Source organism: Notechis scutatus, chromosome 1 (genome assembly GCF_049901735.1).
Source record: "Notechis scutatus isolate UNSWTSFEM ecotype Mainland chromosome 1, rNotScu1.2, whole genome shotgun sequence".
NCBI classification, from domain to species: domain Eukaryota; kingdom Metazoa; phylum Chordata; class Lepidosauria; order Squamata; family Elapidae; genus Notechis; species Notechis scutatus.
In genome coordinates this window covers 288,067,508-288,090,457 of record NC_142009.1, presented here as the reverse complement: position 1 = coordinate 288,090,457, position 22,950 = coordinate 288,067,508, and the positions used below count along the sequence as shown (strand labels likewise).

The window sequence follows — 22,950 nt, the reverse complement described above, 5'->3', positions numbered from 1 at the left end:
GAGACAGACAGACAGGCACTTTTGGCTTCATGCAAGGAAGCAGCAGAAGTCTTTCTTTCTCTCCCCCAAACTCTGCCAGAAATGAGTCTTTGTGAAACTTGTCGCACTGGCGCAGCCTCTTGGAGCAGAATGCCTTTCAGGATCCCAAAGACTAATTTCTGGCAGAGTTTGGGGGAGAAAAAGAAAGATTTTTTGCTGCTTTCCTTGTGTGCAGCCAAAAGCAGAGAAGAAAGAAGCAGAAAGAAGCAGCCCGGTGGCCAGGCGAGGCACGTGGGGTGAGTGGAGCAAGTTTCCCCCCCTCCCCTCACTACCTTGTGTTGTTTGCAATGCAAGCGAAGCAAGACTTGTGTTCCCGTGGGCCATATGGGCGGCGCAGCCTTGTGTTCCTGCGCAGCCTGGATTAGTTAGTTTACTTTATTGTCATTGCACCTCGTACAATGAAATCAAACACCATCTTCAGTGCACATCATGACCATGAAAATAAACACAAACACACATCCTTCAAAATCCACATTAATTGCTGGGGGGGGGGGCTTCGAGGGTGAGATTTCTCTGCGGCCCACCAAAATTTTCTCGCGGACCACCAGTGGTCCCTGACCCACTGGTTGGCGATCACTGGTCTAGAGGATAGGTGGGAAAAGTAGACATAGGCAGTCCTACAAATTAACATGGCCCTGTGCCATGTAGGACTTTATAAGTCAGCGGTCGCCAACCGGTGGGCCTTGAGAAAATTTTGGTGGGCCGCAGAGAAATCTCACCCCCAGAGCACCCCCCCCAAAGCAATTAATCCAGGCTGTGCAGAAACACAAGGCTGTGCCGCCCACATGGCCCGCAGGAACGCTCCCTGCCCAGTCACTCCTTTCCCGGCAACCTTGCCTGCTAAAATTGCTATTTTTCCTTTTTCAACCATCATCTGTTCTGCTGTGCTGGGAGATTTAGATTAGCTAGGAAGCAGGAAATGGTTGGGTTTCTTGCTTTCTAGCTAGTCTTTAGATCTTCGGCTCTGCTTCCCTTAGGACTGAAGGTTTGCTTGCAAGCAAATTTGAGAGATTGAGCTAGTCGATGGCAGATAGATTGATCACTGAATGATTCTGTGAGCAACTCAATCTGCCTGCTTTGCCTGATTATGGGTAAAAATTGCTTTTTTAAAAAAAATATTTACATACGTGGTGTGTTGTGAGTTAATTTTGTGAGTTTGCTTGCTAGCAAATTTTATGTGACAGACTGAGCTAGCCAATGGCAGATAGATCTCTAAATGAATCTGTGATTCTATGAGCAACTCAATCTGCCTGCCTGCTTTGCCTGATTTTGGGTAAAAGTTGCTCTTTTTTATAAAAAATTCAATATTTATATAAATATTTATAATATTTGCATACAAGCCATGCCCAGCCAGTCACATGACCACCAAGCCACACCCACAAATTAGGCCATGCCCACATAACCGGTTAGTGGTCCCTGGGATCTAAAATTATGAGTTTGGTGGTCCCTGAGGTCCAAAAGATTGGCAACCCCTGTTATAAGTGATGCTTTGAATTGCATTCAAGGTCTACTGAGAGCTAGTGCAGTTTGCGAAGTTGTAGCAATACATGGATATACCAAAGTAGTGGGGGGGTATGTTTATTATGGTGACCAAGGCCAGCAAAGTATGTCCATTGCTTCTCATAGTTCTGCATTTGGGGCCCATTGCAGCTTCAAGATATTGGTAGTTTTCAAAGGCAGCCTCATGTAGAATGCATTGAAGAAATCCAACCATGAGGTGGCCAAGGAGCGATTGACTATGATTAGAGCCTTCAATCCAGAAACAATTCAATTAGCTCAAGAGATAAGAGTTGCACAAATGCCATCTCATCCATGGCTGCCATCTGATATTCATCTACACATAATAAATATTCAAGTTTCTTATGGGAAACAATTCTGACGATTAAAAGCAAAGAGCCTGAAACTAGATAAACCTTATAACAAAACAAGGGAGAAGTGAAAACTGTTACTTGTGACAAAAGAGAATCATTTAACTCCATTACACGAGGTAGATAAGAGAAAAAGATTCAAAAATTAAAACTTTGATGTCACTATAAATACTGTAGAACTCAAATTTAATATATAGCAGTCATGGGGGTTCTTTTCATTAACTTTTGTAGTATAAACATTACTTCTAGTTCTTACTCCCGCCTTAACCATGAAAGCCACCTGGGTAACTTTAGGCCAGTCACTTGTCCTTGACCCATCCACCACAGTGTTGTGCAGAAAAAAAAGCTGACATTTCATCTGTTTTTCAGGAACTTCCAGTTCCAACTCCAGTGAAAACCAGACTACCTCCAGAAATCTTTGGTGATGCTGTAATGGTTTTGGAGTTCCTCCATGCATTTGGGGAACTATTTGATCTTCAAGATGAATTTCCTGATGGGGTGACTTTAGGCAAGTTTTTCTTTTCTTGGATTTTGTTTTGAATTAAGGTATATACTATGTTTCTGATATCTAGACATTTATAAACAATTTATAAAGTCTCAAAGTTTTACTTACATTTAAAGCAAATTCTCATATGTGAGTTGGCTATCTGTTTGAAAAATATGTTTCTTCAGTGTACATCAGATTATATGTAAAAATATTCCTTTGAACAGAACATATAATGCTATTTGATAGGTTGATGAAGATTCTTGTCATCCAGGAAGAGTTGTCCGGAAATTGACTCAACTGGTATTTTTGGCTTGAAACATTTTGCTGCTTATCCAAATCACTTCTTCAGTCTGAGCAAGTTGGTTAGGGGGAACCCCATATGTGTCCTCCAGAGCAGTTCCATTTTTTACCTAATCTGAATAGGAGATGGGCAGGCAGAGAGTCATTAAGAATGATTATTCAGTTTGGTTTCAGAGGAGTGAAGGAATCAATTTATGCCAAAGTCCTTCCCTTAATACAGTGGTCCCCAACCTTTTTTGTACCAGGGACCAGTTTCAAGCACAAACACTTTTTCAAGGACTGGGGGGAGAATCCGAGTTTGGTGGTTTGCTTGCAGACGTTTCATTACCTGACTAGGTAACATCTGATTTTTTACCTAGTCGGGTAATAAAACGTCTGCCAGCAAACCACCAAGTTCAGGGAGCGCCTCGGCCCTGCCTCCCCAGCCCCATCCCTCAGGTGTCTCCCTCCCTCCCTCAGGTGTCTGCCTTGTTCCTCTCTCAGTCGCTCTCTCGCTGCTCCACCAGCCCAGGAAGAAACTGCTTCAAAGAAGCCGGGGGTGGTGGCTTTTCCTGCCGCAGCTCCTCCAAGCGCCCGTTTACCCCCACCCCGCCCGCCGCGGTTCAACCCAGTGCTCCGTTCTGCCTGCCTGCCTGCCTGCCTTCGTTTCGGAGCAGCTTCGGCTGATAAAAAGAGGCGAATAGTTATTATTCTCAGCCGAAGCTGCTCCGAAATGAAGAAGGCAGGCAGGCAGGCAGAACGGAGCACTGAATTGAACCGCGGGCGGGCGGGGTGGGGGTAAACGGGCGCTTCAGAGGAGCTGCGGCGACAGGAAAAGCCACACACACACCGGCTTCTTTGAAGCAGTTTCTTCCTGGGCTGGTGGAGCAGCAAGAGAGCGACTGAGAGAGGAACGAGGCGGGAGGAAACCGAAGCTGCTGAGCCAGAGAGCAGGACAGGCTTCAGTTGCTTCCTCCCTCCCCTTCTTTCATTTGTGTCCTTGATCCCCGATCCCAGCAGCATTCACCGAAGGCGAAGAAAGCCACCATTTTTTTTTAATTTTTTTTTTTTTGCGGCCTGGTACAGAGTGCTCCACGGACCGGGACCGGTCCGCGGCCCGGTGGTTGAGGACCCCTGCCTTAATAGAAATGGAGGCCTGTCCCTCATTTTTTATGCTCCTCTTGCATTGGTCCGCATGATTCTTAATGGCTCTCTTTCCTTGCTAAAAAGAAATATGAACATGTCACTAATTGTAAACACTTTTTTCTCCATTTAGTAGATTAATTTGAAGTGAATAGGGAGGACAGCTCTGATCCCGTTTGGACATCTAGTTATTTCCCACCTGGTGTTTTATTCGATCCATCCTTTATTATATGGATGTTACTTAACAGTCCAGTGAGATCTTCTCTTTCATTTACCTAAGTGCCCCTTTTCAATTCAATATGGGAATGCACCTGAACATTTTAACCAGTTGGATTCTGCATGTCTAAAATTACACATTAGAGAATAAAATAAAATTTCTCAAGCTAAGATTCAGATCTAACTGCATCTTTTAAGCTTTTGTACTTGGATGTTGCAGAGAAACTAAATCTTTGTTTTATTATTTACAGAAGTTTTAGAAGAAGCTCTTGTAGGAAATGACAGTGAAGGCCCGCTTTGTGAATTATTGTTTTTTTTCCTGACTGCCATTTTTCAAGCTATGGCTGAAGAAGAAGAAGAAGTTGCCAAAGATCAAATAGCAGATGCTGAGACCAAAGGTCAGATCAACTATATTTTTAAAGAACAACTTTCATACTAATCTGCATTCATAGCAATATTTTCTTTCAGTTAACTTTGTTATACAACTGGAGAGAAAAGACAATGTTTTAGAGACAAGCTGCAGTGATGATCCAGATGTATTTCTACTTTTGTGTTTCTTAAAAAGGCAGAGATTCCATTTATTGTATTCAAGCTTGAAATTCAAGCTGGTATGTTTTTCCAAAGATTCAAAATTGTGTTTGCTTATTTTAATTTTAAAACAATGTCAGCAGTAGAGGCTTCTTTTATTGAATTTCTGCAGATGTGGTCTTCTTCATCTTGGTGAGGTAAATAACCTGTAGTAAAGTAGTTTCCAGTGTTACTACAAATTGCTAAAATTGATCATGTGACCATAATGGCATTGCGAACAGCCATAAATTTAAGGTCCAGTCATGACTATCATTCACTCAGTGCTGTTACAACTTTTGCTGAAGGATTGGTTGTTAAGGAAGAAAGGACTGCCTGCCTGTATGCCACCTCTAGCGCAAACCAAAACTGCCTTGGAAGACAATGCCCAGTAACTGAAGGGAAGAAATATGCACACAACAGTCTTTTAAAAGTAGCTAGTGGTTATTAGTCAGATAACAGGCCCTGATTATATAATTTTCAGCGAGACAGGCATTGTAGAAAATGTACATGGTAATATTTGTATTGAGAGAACACTGCTTTAAAAGTAGAACTGAAGACAATTTAAGATAGCTGTGATAGACTAGGAATAAAACTAAAGCTACCTCCAGAAGACATGTCCTCTGAAAAATAGGGCATTTTTCTGGACAGCTATCTGGAGATACAGGTATATGGAATCCAGCATTGAGCAGAGAATTTAACTCCTTCTAATTCTGTCATTCTTTATTCTGGGAAATTTTCTGTATTCTGTTTTAATAGTGCAGAGGCAGGCAAAGAGGAGTGATACATAGCTTTGCCATATTATGTGGCTGAATGATTTCTTTTAGAAAGCACCAGAGTATGTGAGGAAGCCCCTACTGTAGTATTGCTCAAAGTTCACTAGGCTTTTTAAAGAATAAAATTGTGAGGATAAATACTTCATATTAATAGTGTTTTCCAAAAGAAAATGTAGCCTCCCAAGTCCTGCATATTTTTTTTCCACAAGAATAACTATCTCTAAACAGATTAGTATTACCTATGGGTACAAAATTCCCAAAACTGATTTCAGACAAATTAATGGTAGAATTTTTCTGTTTTTCTGGATTAAAATATTGTATTAATTATTATTTCATTATTATTATGGATATTAATTGTCAAGTCAGAAATGAATACTTTTATAAGATTGTGGTGTACAAAAACAGATAGAATTGGATAACATCCGCATTAATAATACCATCTCCAAAATAGTACCTTTTAGAGAAATATATAATAGGAGAAATTCCTTCAGTGGAATACTTTGCAAATAATGAAACATTGCTAATCCCAGCTCAACCAGCTTTTCCTAAAGAGTGATAGAATTAACAGAGACTCATTCCACATATTTTCTTCCTAGCGAAGGCAACCAAAACTATAGCATCCATAAAACTGAATTTTAGATGGCACTTCATCTAAAGATCAAGAATCAAGAATGGTATGCTAGGCACTGGCCAAAAATTACTCAGCATGAAATAATTCAAGCAGAGCTTTTTACACAAATCACGAGATAGAACCGCAAGATAGAACAAATCTGTTTTACATGTACAGGTAATCCTCGACTTATAATAGTTTGTTTAATGACCGTTCAAAGTTACAACATCACTGAAAAATGTGACTTATAACCGTTTATCACAGTTACAACCTCTTAATTGTGATCAAAATTCAGATGCTTGGCAACTGGTTCATACTTATGACCGTTGCTGTGTCCCAGGGTCACGTGATCCTCTTTTGTGACTTTCTGACAAGCAAAGCCAATGGGGAAGCCAGATTCACTTTACAACCAGGTTATTAACTTATCAACTTCAGTAACTCACTCAACTGTGGCAAGAAATGTTGTAAAATGGGGCAACTTAACAAACGTCTCACTTAACAACAGAAATGTTGGGGTCAGTTATGGTGTAAGTCAAGGACTACCTGTATTTTAGTTCTCTGATTCTCTCTCAGTTCTTTTATAAGGTGAAAATGAAGAGATCAAAGTAGATATATCTTATTTTCTGGGTATCTTGTCTGTATGTACAGCATTACAAATTGAAAATAGTTCGCTCTGAAAATCAGACATATTTACAAACATTTGATCTACTCAAATTATGGCATTCAAGTTAGAATAGATACTAGTAATTTAATCTGTAAAAAGATTATGTAAAGTAGTTATAATGGTTTGTACTGTATTTCATTTGATTAGGCTGTTTACACATGAATAAAAATTAAACTGAAGTATTTATATACAGCTATTGTGTAAGGAAGATTACATTCAATTTTATTTGGCAAGGGTAACTCAGTTCTATTTTGTGGAGATTTAAGTTCTCTTTGTAGGCTATCATTCAGTGTTAACAGTTGAAAAGATAAACAAGTATTTCACCAACAGGAAATGTATTAAGTTTTGCTTCCTGCAGAAGCAAAGCCAAATACATTTAGTTTTAATACCTGCAGAAGAAAGAGGAGAGTAGTTCACTTGCAATTGCTTATAAAGAGATTGTACTTGCATGTTAATTCAAAACACCTGATGCTGCTTTAGAGGGTGTTTAATTGGATATGTTTTGCCAACTATATGGTAGATCAGCATTGACTGCTGCCTATTTATCTCTATTTATTTGGCAGTAGTTAACAATTATAAGTAATGGAGTGATAGTTTGTGTTAAAAATCTTTGCATGAGTGTGTTTGTAATCTTGCAGTCCAATTGTGTGCAAGAAACTTTTCATGAATGTTGCATGTTTTCTCCAGCTGTTTGCCAATACTACATTCTTTGTTGCATTGCAACTTACCTGAATATTGAATTTAAATGTTTCTGCATTGCTTAACTTGGCTTGCTAGCTTACTTGCGCTCCATACAGAAATGTTAATTTACACTAGAATAAAGTCTTTATTTCCTTAAAGATTTAACAGAGGCTTTGGATGAAGATGCAGACCCCACAAAATCTGCACTATCTGCAGTTGCAACTTTGGCAGCTGCTTGGCCCCAGTTACATCAGGGTATGTGTGGGTTTCTTTTTTTTCCCTTTTTTTGGCTACTTTGTTGTTGTATTTTTCAAAAGTATAATTTACATAATTTGCTTAAGCATTTTTAGAAGTCAAATAGACTAACTTGATTTTATTGTTAACCATAGGTTGTCATTTGAAAAACCTGGATCTTGATAGCTGCACTCTTTCTGAGATTCTCAGGCTTCATATTCTAGCATCAGGTGCAGATGTAACGTCAGCAAATGCTAAATATCGCTACCAGAAGCGAGGAGGATTTGATACTACAGATGATGCTTGCATGGAGCTAAGATTGAGTAATCCTGGATTGTTGAAAAAACTCTCATGTACTTCAGTATATGATTTATCATCAGGTAATAGAGCCAAACCAGTTTATTATGCTCTGTCAAGCTTAACTAAACAAATTTGCAGGAGTATTTTGAGGGACAGTCATATTCATTAACTTTTTAGTTGTGAGGATACCATGCTGAAATTTACAATCAGTATTAATATACTGATTTATAAGAATAATGAAAATGGCTTTGTAAGAATAATGAAAATGGTTTGGCTATTTTAAAACTATAGTTCAGAATTATGGTTTTAACTTTATGGAAGTTGTTCCAGTACTTAAAATCTTTAATGTCTGATCAAAGGAATTATTTTATATATAAATAGCTGGATATTCCTAATAGGATTTTGAGCTATGTTTATTTTGTTTAAAAGTTTGAGATCTTTTCCAGAAGTACCTTTGAAGGTCCCTTCAGTTTCAGTTTTCTATCTAGTGTATTGCATTAGTTTTTTGGCTTTTATTTACACACACAACACACACAATGGATGGATTGATTTAATTTAAACAGTATATTGGAGTTGTTAATAATGTGTCTGGGTGGGACTGATCCATGAAATCTAATAATTATATGTACAATACATTTATTTTATCCTAACAGTGTCTATATGTTTTGGTGATAATCATTTCTGTTTTAAAATGTCAAATCTAATTTTTTATGAGGCCAACTGACAATGAAATATCTTTTTACATATATATCAGCTGAAAAAATGAGGATTCTTCATGCTCTTTGTGGAAAACTTCTAACTCTTGTTTCTACTCGAGACTTCATTGAAGACTCTGTTGATATATTGCGACAAACCAAACAAGAATTCAGAGAATTAAAAGCAGAACAGCATCGCAGAGAAAGAGAAGCTGCAGCAGCAAAGTGAGTTCAAACCTGACCAAGAGAAAGCAAAATTGTAACTTAGAAAGCTATTTTTCTGCAAAATGTTGATAGGGCAACCTATGGTAATTATAGTACTTTTTATAATAGTTTGCCATTTGGTTTAATGCTAAGATTAGCTTAGTTTACTTTTCTTTATTTCAAACAGTTTATAATGTCAGTATTTCTGATATAAAATTTAGTTATGTGCTGATATTTCTATAGATTTTAGCGTGTTCAAATGCATTTAAGAATACAGAGTATTTTGGAATTTCTGATGTTCCACAGTAGGAAAATTGTGCTCAGAGGAAATATTCAAAAATAAGGTATGTTGAGAGTAATAAATTAATTATGCCATGTAACTTCAGAATCCGCAGAAAAAAAGAAGAAAGATTGAAAGGGCAGGAACAAAAGATGAAAGAGAAACATGAGAAACTGAAAGAAATAGAGAAAACTCCTGCAGTTGAACTGTCTATTAGGTATGATCAATTGTTATTTAAGGTTCATATGTCACAATGCTACTGCTTAACTGAATGCTTTCATATGCTTTTCTTAATTTTCAACCAGACCCTTTTTTATTTTTTAGAAAACCTCATACTTGCTTGTTTCTTATTTAAACTTTCTCTTTTAACAAAGGATGCAATAATTAAAGCTCTAAATTTTAAAGCATTTTTATATTAAAAAATAGACATCATTTTTATTTTTTCTTATACAGGTAATCTTAGTCATTTGTTTAGTGACCGTTCAAATTTACAATAGTACTAAAAGAAGTGTCTTAGGACTGTTTTTTCAGCCAACCGTTGCAGCATCCCCACAATCAATGTGATCAATTTTTGGGATGCTTGGCAACTGGTTCATATTTATGACAGCTGCATTGTCCTGGCATCATGTCATCATCTTTTGCAATCTTCTGACAAACAAGGTTAATGGGGAAGCTAGATTCACTTTGCCATGTTACTAATTTAACAACTGCAGTGATGCACTTTACACCTGTGACAAGAAAGATCATAAAAATGGAGAAAAAGTCACTTAACTGTCTCACTTAGCAACAGAAATTTTGGGCTTAATTATGGTTGTAAGTTGAGGACTACCTGTAACAAAATTTATAAAAACATAATTCAACCCAAAATAGCAAAAATCAATTGAATTTAATGTAAATTTCATGAGTCCTAGGTTTAAAATATTTAGTGCACATCATACATTATTTTAACATCTAATTTATTTCTTTGTTTTATTTTTTTGTTAAGAGTTTTTTTTCACAGAGGTCTATGGAAGAAAAGAATACTGCTTTTCCAACCTTTGGATAAACCAGAAAATCTAAAATTCCTCTAAGCTTGATTTTTTGATATTAGCTTTCTTATTCAAATCATGTTCAAATATGTCTGGTGCTCAATCAAACAACAATGCTGCATAGATTGTATACTAATTTATGAATAGAAATGCCTGAAGATTTATTTGAAATTAGCAGATAAATTTACCTTTGTTGCAGTAGTACTATCACACTTGCTTTTAGCAAACTTCAAAGAAGTTGCTTCTGCACTATATGCCTTCTTAGCTATAAGTAATAACAGTTCCTAAGAAGCTTCTGATATTTTGGCTGATAAACAGCTGCAGCAGAATTGGATGCTATGTATTTCAGTTTTTGAACTTTATATTCACAGATTCCTTGGGCTTGCTTTCAAATACTCTTGTTTTTTGTATTGTGTCATTCAATAACAAAAAGATATGAACACATAAGACTTGTTAAGATCTGAATGACATTTTACAGACATTTGAATAAGCAATTGACAGTAAAGTCGTAATAGAGTATTGATTGTATTTTCTTAACTATGGCCATCTTAGTCTTATTAAAACATATACATGTTAAATTTATAAATAAATGTAATAATTAAAAAATTAAAAATAAATTTAACAGATGCGAGTTGTTTTACAGAAACTGGTATTGATGCTTACTATTGTTACCGTCTTATATATTCTTACTCCATTGCAAATCAAAACTCAACAGTCCTGATCATTCCCAAATTGCCATAAGTGTGCCTGAAATACTAACAATATTCTACCACTTTCTATAACAAACTATAATTTTCTTTTTAAAAAGATTACATTCTCATGCTTCCTCCAACTAGACATTTCTTCGTATTTGTATAACCCAGGGTATCAGGAGTCCTGGTTTGGCGATCCTTGACCTCTCCAGGATTAGTATAAACTTAGCTTTCCAATTATTTTCAAGTCCTTTTCAAATTACTTTAATCATACTGTTTATATTCAAAGGATGATACACCATAACAGTTATTTTAAGTATATCTTCAAACTATAGGTGCAACATTCTTTAGTCATTGCAAAACGTTCTTTCCTTAGAAATCTATTCCCAGAGAATAGCAGCACATTTCTCCCCTTTTGATATCGACATAGGTGGGACAATCAAATGTTGTTGTATTATATCTACCTTTCTTTGAACCTGGGTTTTTTCCTGTCCATTTTTATGTCTATAGTATCAGTGATGAAGATCGAGAAGAGCTTGATACAAGTACAGAAAGCAAGGGGATTGAAACAAAGGAGCAAGAAGTAGATACCATGACAGATGAAGAAGATAACTCCTCACCTAATAAAAAAAGTATTTGTTAAACTTTGATTTATATTGACTCAAACTTAATTTTTAAGGTTGCTATTGGAATGAAAGAGTATGATTGGAACTTCTGCATTGCTTCCTTTTTCACCAAATCAGCTTGGATTATTTATGAGTCAGTTATTATGTTGATCAACTTTGATACTTAGGGCTACTCACCATTTTATTTCATTACTAAGTTACTTTTTGGTGGTGTTATGCTTTTGTCTAAAACTAAAAAAACTTTTCATATGTAAAATATGCATACTCTTGAATAATTTTATATAATAGACTATATTCTTGTTTTTATACTTCTACTGTGTCATCACTTTTCTTTCCTCTGATTATTATCTGACTTACTTCATTATCTGAAATTGTATGACTCATATAATTGCATTGATTTCTAAGGCAGGACAGTATACAATATTAGAAAAAAAGTAAAGTTGTATACTTTACTGTAATTGATAATTCCATTAGAAAGAGGATGTTATTCTTTGTGTGTTAGTGTACTGCAGTTCCTAGCTCTATTCCAGTGGTGTTTTGAGGGGGAAAAAGATGGGAAGGAATTTTATGTTGTTCCATGGAAGACAAGATAAAATGCAATTACTGCTAGTTTTTAAGTTATGACCATTTGTTTAACAACAGTTCAAAATTATGACAGCCTTGGAAAAAATAATTTATTCTCACTTATGATTATGTACCACTCCCTTGTCACATGGTTGTAATTTAGCATCTGGTAACCCTCTTGCATTAAATGATAACTACTTGTAGCATCATGTGATCACATGATTTCAATTCATGACCTTTTTTGCTGATTTCTAGCAAAAACACTCACTGTGGAAGCTGGATTCCACATGTTTAAGAACCAAGATGTTTCAATTAATGACTGTAAAAATTATTGTAAAATTGAGTCTTAATTCAATTTGGAAAGACCACAATGGAAAGTCTGGTCCCAGTTGTAGTAAGTTGAGAACTACCTGTAAAAGGACTACATTTTACTTGTACACTGCCCAGAGTTCCTCTGTGAAGGAGATGGTCAGTTTCTAAATTTAATAAATAAATACAGCTGCTAATCAGTCTTAGTTTAGAGCCACATTGCAAAAAACCTCTTCATATAAAATACCTTTACAAGTTGTCTCCAAAACAAATGTCTGTTCTTCTCAACAGAATGTTGGACGTAAATTATATAAAGATGCTCAGGGCTCTGTATTTTGTTGTTGTTGTTAGTCGCGAAGTCGTGTCCAACCCATCACGACCCCATGGACAATGTTCCTCCAGGTCTTCCTGTCTTCTACCATCTCCTGGAGTCCATTTAAGCTCACACCAACTGCTTCAGTGCCTTCAATCGTTCCCAGCATTAGGCTCTTCTCCAGTGAGTCCTTTCTTCTCATTAGATGGCCAAAGAATTTGAGTTTCATCTTCAAGGTCTGGCCTTCTAAAGATCAGTCAGAGTTGATCTCTAGGACTGACCGGTTGATGGCCTTGCAGTCCATGGGACTCGCAGGAGTCTTCTCCAGCACCATAGTTCAAAGGCCTCAATTCTTGTTAGACGCTCAGCCTTGTTAGATTTTGCAGCAGAAATCCAGAAAGCACACACAGATGACTCATTCAGCAGGATTCATTAACTTCTTTATATACATAATAACACTTGAAGTAAAGTTTACAATACCAACAGTAGATTCTTCCAACGTGATCAAGGTTACAGGCAAAACACAAGCAGCCGCTTCAGAGCTCAGAGCAGAGTAGTTTCAGTTTCAGAGTTGAGAGCACAGAGCAGAGACATGGCCAGATTCCTTCCAGTCTCAGCACCCAATTCAGCTCCCATTGGTTGACTTTGTTACCCATGTCTCTGCCAGTTCATGAATATTCTGACAAGCCTTCCTTATGGTCCAACTTTCACAGCCATACATTGCAACTGGGAAAACCATAGCCTTGACTATACGCACTTTTGTTGGTGGGTGATGTCTCTGCTTTTTAGTATGCTGTCTAGGTTTACCATAGCTTTCCTCTACAACAAGCATCTTTTAATTTCTTGGCTGTAGTCCCCATCTGTGGTGATCTTGGAGCCCAGGAAAATAAAATCTGTCACTACCTCCATTTCTTCCCCATCTATTTGCCAGGAATTGAGAGGGCTGAATGCCATGATCTTAGTTTTCTTAATGTTGATGAGTTTCAAGCCAACTTTTGCACTCTCCTCCTTCACCCGCATCAAGAGGCTTTTTAGCTCCTCTTCACTTGCTGCTGTTAAGAGTGGTATCATCTGCATATCTGAGGTTGTTCTCCTGGCAATCTTAATTCCAATTTGTGATTCATCTCGCCCTGCCTTTCTCATGATGTGCTCTGCATATAAGTTAAATAGGCAAGGCAATAGTATACAGCCTTGTCGAACTCCTTTCTCAATTTTGAACCAGTGGTTTCATGTCCAGTTCTCACTGTTGCTTCTTGATCTGCATATAGGTTTCTGAAGAGACAAATAAGATGGTCTGGTATTCCCGTCTCTTTAAGAACTTGTCACAATTTGTTGTGATCCACACAATCAAAGGCTTTAGCATAGTCAATGAAGCAGAAGCAGATGTTTTTCTGGAACTCCCTAGCTTTCTCCATGATCCAGCATATGTTGGCAATTTGATCTCTAGTTCCTTTGCCTCTTCAAAATCCTGCCTATACTTCTGGTAGTTCTCGGTCCACATACTGCTGGAGCCTAGCTTGTAGGATTTTGAGCATGACTTGCTAGCAAGTGAAATGAGTGCAATGGTGTGGTAGTTTGAACATTCTTTTGGTATATACATTTGCCTATCAATAGAATAAGTATCTGAAAACAAACTGAATGGAATGAGATTTTATTTGGTGGGAGAGCTAGCAAAAGAAATACTTGGTTGTAAATGGGCTGGCTCCAGCTAGGAGCTACAGAGAAAAAAAAGTGTCCCTAGTGTGGCTTTATGAGAGAAGCCAATGGGCAATGACCTAGTATGTTATTCATTTCTCCAGTCTAAGCTCCAACATTTTTCTTTCTTTGTCATTTAACCCAGAACTGAGTTGTAATTAAGGGGTTGGAGAGAATGTCAGTAGTCATTTTCTATACTTTCTCTGCCGCTTTCAGCAGCACACTAAAAGGAATATTATAAATATAGAATTTAAGTTGGATATTTTGCATGAAATGTTTGCGGGGGGGTTATAATGTGTAAAAAATACAGATGATTTTTAATTAAGCTGCTTGTCCTGTGGCCATATCTGTAATTTTTCTTGTCAACTGCTTCTAGGGCAAGGAGGACAGAATGGCTTTAAAGATTTTACAAGACCACTGGGGACTACTGATGATAAATGTGAACTGCTCACTGCAGAAGAAGAGGCAGCTTTAAAGCAGGAGCAACAAAATAAAGAAAAGGAACTCATAGAAAAGATTCAGAAAGCTACAGTTTGTACCAATATTTCTTCTTTGGGCCGTGATCGCTTATATCGACGCTATTGGCTCTTTTCATCAGTTCCAGGACTATTTGTGGAAGAAGACTATTCTGGTCTTACAGAAGACATGCTGGTGCCTCGGCCATCTTCATTTCATAATGTACAGGCTCATATTTCAGAAAAATCTCAGATAGTCATTAAAACTGGAGAGTCTTTGACAGCAGAATCTACCTCCAAAACTTGCCAAGATTTGGAAACTAGTACTATTGTAAATGTAGCACAACCAATACAAAAGCCGAATAAGTGGTGCTTTTACAGTTCTCAGGAACAGTTTGACCAACTCCTAGAAGCTCTCAATTCCCGAGGATATAGGGAAAGTGCCTTGAAAGACGTTCTTTTACAGGAAAAATCCAGAATATGTGAACAATTTAGTAGTTTTCCTATTGAAAAATTCTATATTTCAGGTAAACATTCTAGATGTTTATGATTGAAGGCTTTATGGTTATTTAGTTTATATCATGTAGAATTTGTTCTTGTCCCAACAGTTGAGACAATTTGAGTTTAAATGAATCACAGTTTGTTTATGCAGTGCTATCAATATAGTCCATGAATTTTGCAATATGCTCTTTAACCAAACATTTAAAAAATATTACTAGGCCTATATAAAACATTCCATACTTTGCAAAGATTTTGCTACATACTAGATTTTGTTTATATTTCACTAGGCTCAAAAACTCTAGATGACTAACATCCAACTGAAATCTTATAACATAACCACCTGAACAGAAATGTAACCAATAATATAAAAATAAGAAATATCAAAAACAATCTTAAGTTGTGACTGTTAACTTTTGAATGCTCTCTCAAAGAATCGATTCTTTGTTGCTGGGCAGAAAGTGTGGGCTATTTACCCATTTCAGTGAACAGTATATTCCAATGGGACAGAGCAGCATTGTTATTGCAAAATATTACAGTATTAATACAAAATAATTAAATGATATTTATCACAATAATAAAAGATTAATGGTCAAGTAGGAAGGTATTTTGTATAATCTCTTCATGTTACAGAAAAAACACAGAATGAAGCCAAGCTACAGTTTGGACGTGGAAAAATGCAGAATGGCTGTGATATGGTTCAAAAATCTGCAGAAAAGCAACTTGAATTAAGGCTTAGAGACTTCCTCTTAGACATTGAAGATAGAATTTTCCAAGGAACATTGGGCTCCATTAAGGTATTTCACTCCTTAATTTTTATGGAGAATGGTATATTATGAAATTGCTGAACTCTTTCAAAGCACTACTTTTATTTGCTTGAAAACGCAAATGCAATTTAAAATACTAGTTAGGTTTTTCTGTATGACAGATACCTAAATCAATATAATTGAACTTACAGGTAATGGACAGATACAGTTGGAGAGCAGCCTTAGAAAATGGGCAGTATGAATTTCTAAATGAAGAAAATAAAGAAAACGGTGTAATAAAACCTGTCAATGAAAATGTAGAAGAGATGGAAATAGATAACCAAGTAAGAATTCTTGCAAAAGACAGGTAACAGTTCTTGTCTAGATATTTTATTTTTTTAATTAATATTTGAATGGATAGATTGCATTTCATCTCCACCCACCCATTTCATTGAAGTATATAATCCTGCAATCTTAGAAAATGTTGATAATCAGTCAGTATTCTCTGGATTTCTTTAAAAAAATAGTTTGTGCATATAATAGAGAAAGCCTAAACACATTGGGAAAAGTATTTTGTTGTTAATTTGCACAATATTGATTTGTCAATTTTTGCACAATATCAAACTTCGTATATACATTTTATGAAATTGCAATTCTTAATAAACAACACCAAAAGTAATTAAAAGAGATGTGCAAAGGCACCACTAGATAGAAGAGGACAGAAAATTTAATAAGCCAGGATTGTATAAATGATTTAATATATGATCTGAGGGAAAGGGTAGCCTTCCCCCCACCATTTTTTTAAAGAACAAATTCTGATTTTTATAACAAAAGTGAACCAGCATCTAAATTTAAAAGTAAGACTGTTAAACTCCCACCACCATTTAAGCTTGGCTATTTATAGAAGAAAATGGCTTGCCTGCAACTATTTCTCCTTTCTTTTGTTTGCTTAAAAATAAAAGAGCTATAGCTTAATGGTATACCACAAATATTTTTTGCAGAAGTTCTTAAGCTAAATCACTGGAAATTGCAAATAAGATTCTTGTCTTAAACATCGGAGAGCAAAATCATCAATCATTAAGATATTGGCCAGTGTTCTGACTTAATATAAGACAGCTTTTGTAGGTGATGACATGACACTGTGTCATTCAGTAATCACATTTCTGAACACAGTAAATACAGTGGAGGGGGTGGATCTTTTTTTAGAAGCATATTTTTGAATATAATAACAAACATTTAACATAGCCCTAGTAATGATTGTGTGAAGCATGTGAAGATGGCCTTGATGCGTTTTGAGCTTCATTGCTTTTTTGCAGACATTTTGTTACCCAACTAGGTAACATATTCAGTGCTAAAAGGGAATTGGTTTTGCTCTCTGTTTATATACAGTAATTTACTCTCTTAGAGTTGTTGGGCGCGATGTTGTTTTCTCCTTGGTAGTTGTTTGACTAGGTGGGTTTTTATTGCTTGTTTGTCTGAGTCGGTACTACTTGATTTGAGTATTGTTTGCAGCTTGATTGTCTGGTGTTAATCCTGGTGTTATATCTGGGTGTTGATTGCTGACAAGGAGGTATCCTAGCGTTTTTTTCCCAAGTTTTTTTTTTATTTCAATCTACACATACACAACAATACATTAACAGTGTGGCATCAATATATTATATATTTTAGTATAGGCAAACTTAATAATACCAATCATATCTCTTAATACACATATTCACATTAAATCAAAATTCTTCCTTATTTTTAGCATTTCAATACTCTCTCCTAGTGTCAACCACCATATCAGTTAGACATACCTAGTAATTTCATTATTCAATTTCCTCCTCATTTTTTTTTTAAATAAAAAATTCTCATTTGGCAAGCAGTATAGTTCCAGGTTTCACATCTCAGTACAAACATGACCATATTTACCTATTCATTTTGTTTGTTCATTTTCATATCACATTAACCTTATTAGTATTAAATATTAAACTTATCCAATTCCAATTCATATTATAACTTTTCATTTTTCTTAGAATATTCTCATATCTTATTTTACAATGTTATTTGAAATTCTCTTCTCATTTCTATGTTCATTTCCCATATTATCTTTTTCTGTCATATTTGCAATTTTATCAATCCTTATTTTATTAATTCAAAATTGTCCCCACCTTTAATCTACCTTAATACCATCTCCCTATTTACTATATCACACACACACACATACACACACACACACCAGAATCTGCATTACATTTGCTCAATCACCTTATAATTCATCTATACATTACAAAAATATTAATCTAATCAATTAATTATAGCAACTGATATTAATCTTTCCATAATGGTTCTCATTTCATCATCTCCACTTTTCTTATACATAATTAATCATCAATTAATATGTGATTCACACCCCACTTGCTACTTCTCTCCAGCACAGTCTTAGTTTCCTGGGCTGTTCTTCGTCTTCGTGGTGGCCATTTTAAGACTACCGCTACTGCTTGCCTTTGGAATGGGTTTTTCCTGTCAGGGAGGGGAGTTGCGGCTCCCCTCACCCTTCCAGACGATTCCCCCTTTCTTCAGCACTCCACCAGGGTGGTTCTGGTCCCCATTGGGACCCTCCAGCAAGTTAGCTCAACGCAAAACCGCGCACTAATCGCAGATTCCGCTCCGACGATGAGCAAACCGGAAGTCGAGGTGTCCTAGTGTTTTTGTTTCCTTTTTTAGCTTTTTTATTGTCTTTTATGAATGGTGTGTAAATGTTGTTTATGTACCCATTCATTACTGATTTCTGTTAGGTGCCAAGTTTCTAAGAATTCCCTAGCAGTTTTTGGATTTAGCTTGGGTTAAGATGCTCACAGTTTCCAATTGAAACTATGATTAAGTATATCCATATGTTGGCCAGTGGTCATTATAATTAATTAATTGCTAACTAAACTGTACAATTATCTGTAGAGACATAAGATAAACAACTTTGTGAAACTTTCATAATTAAAAGAGAAATTATGAATTTTAACAGCATTAAAAATGGATGTGCTGGAATCTTGATATTACCAAGTTTTGAATATAGCACTACATTGCATTTGATGGCATATAAGACATGACAAGGTTATACTTTTTCAAAACTTTCTGAGAAAGGGAATGTAGTTTTAAGTAGCTATTTTTAGTTACTTTATAAACACTATCTGAACCAGATAATTCTGATGTCATTTTTTATGAATTGCGCAAAACACATTGGTACTGCTTTATTGCCTGCTTTTAGAATATAAATATGGCTTTTATGTTTGTATGTTTATTAATACACCACCCAGAGTCTCTCTGTGAGAGAGATGGGTAGTTTATAAATGTGATAAATGAATTTCAGCAGCTGTATTCTGTTCAAACAAGGTTTTTAAAGTTGATTTATGTGTAAATGCTTCTTAATAAAGTATTTATTGCAGTGTTATAAGTTATACTCAGTAGAAGGCAAATTAGTGAATTCTCATCCTGATCATTCTTATTCCTTGGATCTTGCCAGGTGGGTGAGATGAAGGGGGGAAGAGGCTGCAGGCAATATTTCTCTGTTGCAGCCTGTTCCTGGATTTACTTTGCCATTCTCATTGTTTACAGCAATGAACACTTAAAGACAGTTGTTTCACAGGACCTCTGGGAATGAATAATCACTATTATGCTTACTGTTTTTATAGTTACTTGTGCTTTTCCTGGTCTTTATGTTTTTATTCTGATTTTATGTTATAACCTATCAGGATTATTTTTGTTGAATCCGGCAATATGTAAACACAATGAATAAATAGCAAATACAATAATAGATACTTTTAAGTTATTGATCAATTTTAAACTTTATTTTAGATTGATAGGATTAAAACCTGAATCTCGAAGTACTACTTCAACTAATACGAGTACTCCACAGCCTATGAATAATACTGTACATTATTTGGCATTGGCATTGCTTCAGATACAGCAAGGAATTGAACGCAGATTTCTCAAAGCCCCACTTGGTAAGTGTCTACTTCCGGAACACTATTGATTTATGAAGGAAAAAGTAATCTGGATCAAACAAATGTGTTAACAGATTCCACAGCAGATATATTAAACAATTTATTAAAATTGGGAATATGTAAGGAAGTTGGAGTTTTAAAATTGTCACTGTACTTTAGAGACAAATGACTTGACCACGTGTGCAGAGGTCATTCATGAAATTAGTAAAAGGGGAACTCCAAACAAGCTCTACTTCTGTTCTTTTCATCTAGGTCCGCAGAAGTAGATTTACAGAGAATCTTCAGGAAAACTGGTCAAATAGATTATCTTAAAAGGGATTTGAAAACCCCTGTAATAAATAGGAACAATAATGAATCACACTTGAAGCTTCTTCTTGTTCAATTGCTAATTCATGACCCCATGGACCATAGCATGCCAGGCTCCCCTGTCCTCCCCATCTCCCAGAATTTACCTAAATTCATGTTCATTTCCTTGATGACACTATCTAATCATCTCACCTTTCGTCTGCTTCTCCTTTTGCCTTCAGTCTTTCAGTTTGTAGCATCTTCTCATAATTGCTAATCATAAACAAAAGTAAAAATACTTTCACCTTAATTTGATTTAATCTACTCAGTTTAGCTTAATATAACAATCACATATGAGGACAGGCTCTGGTGCAAAACTCTAGATATTCTACTAGGAAATACTGTACTGTATATAGAATTCTCCATTCCTACAGACCAGGGGTCTCCAACCTTGACAACCTTAAGGCTTGTGGATTTCAACTCCCAGAATTCCCCAGTAATTCCCTCAGCAACAACTATAGTGACATATGTCCCATTAACTCTATATCCTCTCCCTTTTACAAGCAAACACATTTAATATGGAATTTGTCTTCTAGCAAAATGACCAAAACTTGTTCAAATTAACCAAAACCCTTCTCTCCAGTGGGTGGGGCAATGAAGCTAATGTGCTGCACAGTGTCAATTTCTTGTCCCTCTAAATCAGGGGTTTGAAACTCGCAGCCCGCAGGCCAGATGCGTCACATGCCTGGTTTGCCAAGGAAAAAAGTTGCAATACATCATGTGATAATGCTGTGACAAAGCGAGTTTGACACCCCTGTTCTAAAGGAATAATGCTCAGGCATCAAAAGTCTGTCTTTTGTTTTTAGAGAGGATCACTCACCTGTCACCCAATTGCTGCCATGAAATTATGGAACCTTGTTATAGCTGCAAATTCTGGGACAAATTTATAAGCCAAAAGTAGGTCCTCCACACTCACCTTCTAGAAGAATCGAAGGCTATTCTGAAAAATTAGGGAACCAAGGCTACTGGAAAAAATAGTAATGTTAGCCTGTAATTATATGCCTTGTGTCTACTAATACAATTTCTACGTCTCTGTAGTTTGATAAATTTTAAAAAAGAAGATAACCACTAGACATTGAAAAATACTTGAAACAGTGTGGAATGGAACTCCTTCAAATGTCCCATTTTAGGTGTCCCAAAGGTGCTTTTTCAAAAGGCAACTTGGCTTTCTTTGTTTTGCTTGAAGACATTTCGCTTCTCACCCAAAAAGCTTGTTGGATGGGAAGCAAAATATCTTCAAACAAAACAAAGAATGTTCAGTTGCCTTTTGAAAAAGCCCTTTTTGGAAACCATGACTTGGATGACAAAATCTCCACAAACATTTTGGTAATAAACATTGCTACAGTGAAAGACAAAGTCAATTTTTAGCCACACTCTTATATTTCTCCTCTCCACCCCAATAGTCCTGGTTCCTATAGCAGTGTAATCTTATTTTTGGAAAAATAGGCTATGCTAGTGAAAGGTTCTCTTCTGTTTCCAAATGAACTTGAAATAACTAGGTGATGCAGAAGAAAATAAAAGAGACCAAAAAGGTGATAAAAGGAGGAAGAGAGAAGATGATCAGAGTAAATATGGTAAACAATAGATTTTCTTCCATTTAGAAAATTGCTCAAAATGATAATTAAATATTAAATATTTTTCCAAGGCATTGCTTTCCACAAAGTGCATGGCAGTTATCCAGCTTTATAACTAAGGCAATGGGACAAGCTGGAATTGCCTTCTCCAAAAACAAATATGTCTGGTATTACTAGGGTAAAAGTTCTGATAAACATAGCCAAACAATAAGGCCAAACAAAATATCTTTATCTGGTCTAGCGGCATGACAACTCTGTATTAATGCCCAAAATTAATGACACCTTAAAGGGCAGTGACCAAATTGAAGCTAACCAGAAAAAAAAGCTACAATTCCCTTTGGATATAGCAGTTTGATGATCAAATAGGAACATGATTATTTCAAAAAAGTGAACTTATATCCAAAGGGAATTGTAGCTTTCTTTTCTGGTTAGCTTCAATTTGGTCACTGCCCTTTAAGGTGTCATTAATTTTGGGCATTAATGCAGAGTTGTCATGCCACTAGACCAGATTAAGATATTTTGTTTGGCCTTATTGTAGCAACTCAGTGCATTTTAAATAAATTGTGGAAGAATGAACCCTGGCTAGTTTTTTATCTTCCGACAAACTCGCATTTGAAACCTTTTTGCCCTCATTGATTAGTTTTTCATATGTGAAAAATTTATGTGCAGATGAATTATTTATTTAATTCTTTTGACATTACAAGAAAGAAAAGATACATTCTAGTTAAATAGTAACTGGTAATTCTTGAAGGTGAATTTGATTATGTGCAGATGAATTAATATTTTGAATTGTAGGGAGTCAGTAAAAGCAGGTTAATCTGATCTCCTGATATAGATGAATCATTGGAGCAAAAGTAGTACAGTATCTGTGTGGGTATTTAAAAAGATTAGGATATTTTTAGTTTGTGCTACTGAAGAGGACTATTGCAAACAAAAGCCATTGGGGTAAATTTACAAATTTTATTAATCTGTTTTTCACATTTAAGACACCAGATAACTGTGTTATGTCCACCTAATTATTGTAAGACGTCTGCCCAGTGTACACTTTCATAAAACCATAGGGATCATTTATATTATATTGTAATTTT

The 22,950-nt window shown here is 36.0% G+C and overlaps 1 protein-coding gene across 2 annotated transcripts in view; it reads left to right on the top strand.

Annotated features, from left to right (window-relative positions):
• Nucleotides 1-22,950, top strand: part of BAZ1A (bromodomain adjacent to zinc finger domain 1A) — a 52,314-nt gene that overhangs the window by 20,592 nt on the left and 8,772 nt on the right. The window contains exons 10-21 of one of the 2 annotated variants that reach the window (XM_087951822.1): nucleotides 2,277-2,415; nucleotides 4,284-4,430; nucleotides 7,487-7,582; nucleotides 7,717-7,941; nucleotides 8,616-8,781; nucleotides 9,147-9,257; nucleotides 11,271-11,392; nucleotides 14,644-15,249; nucleotides 15,854-16,017; nucleotides 16,179-16,333; nucleotides 19,795-19,943; nucleotides 21,788-21,862. In XM_087951822.1, the coding sequence (XP_087807948.1) occupies nucleotides 2,277-2,415; nucleotides 4,284-4,430; nucleotides 7,487-7,582; nucleotides 7,717-7,941; nucleotides 8,616-8,781; nucleotides 9,147-9,257; nucleotides 11,271-11,392; nucleotides 14,644-15,249; nucleotides 15,854-16,017; nucleotides 16,179-16,333; nucleotides 19,795-19,943; nucleotides 21,788-21,862 (2,155 nt within the window). The remainder of the gene's footprint in view (nucleotides 1-2,276; nucleotides 2,416-4,283; nucleotides 4,431-7,486; nucleotides 7,583-7,716; nucleotides 7,942-8,615; nucleotides 8,782-9,146; nucleotides 9,258-11,270; nucleotides 11,393-14,643; nucleotides 15,250-15,853; nucleotides 16,018-16,178; nucleotides 16,334-19,794; nucleotides 19,944-21,787; nucleotides 21,863-22,950) is intronic. The other variant, XM_026664503.2, reaches the window with a different exon arrangement.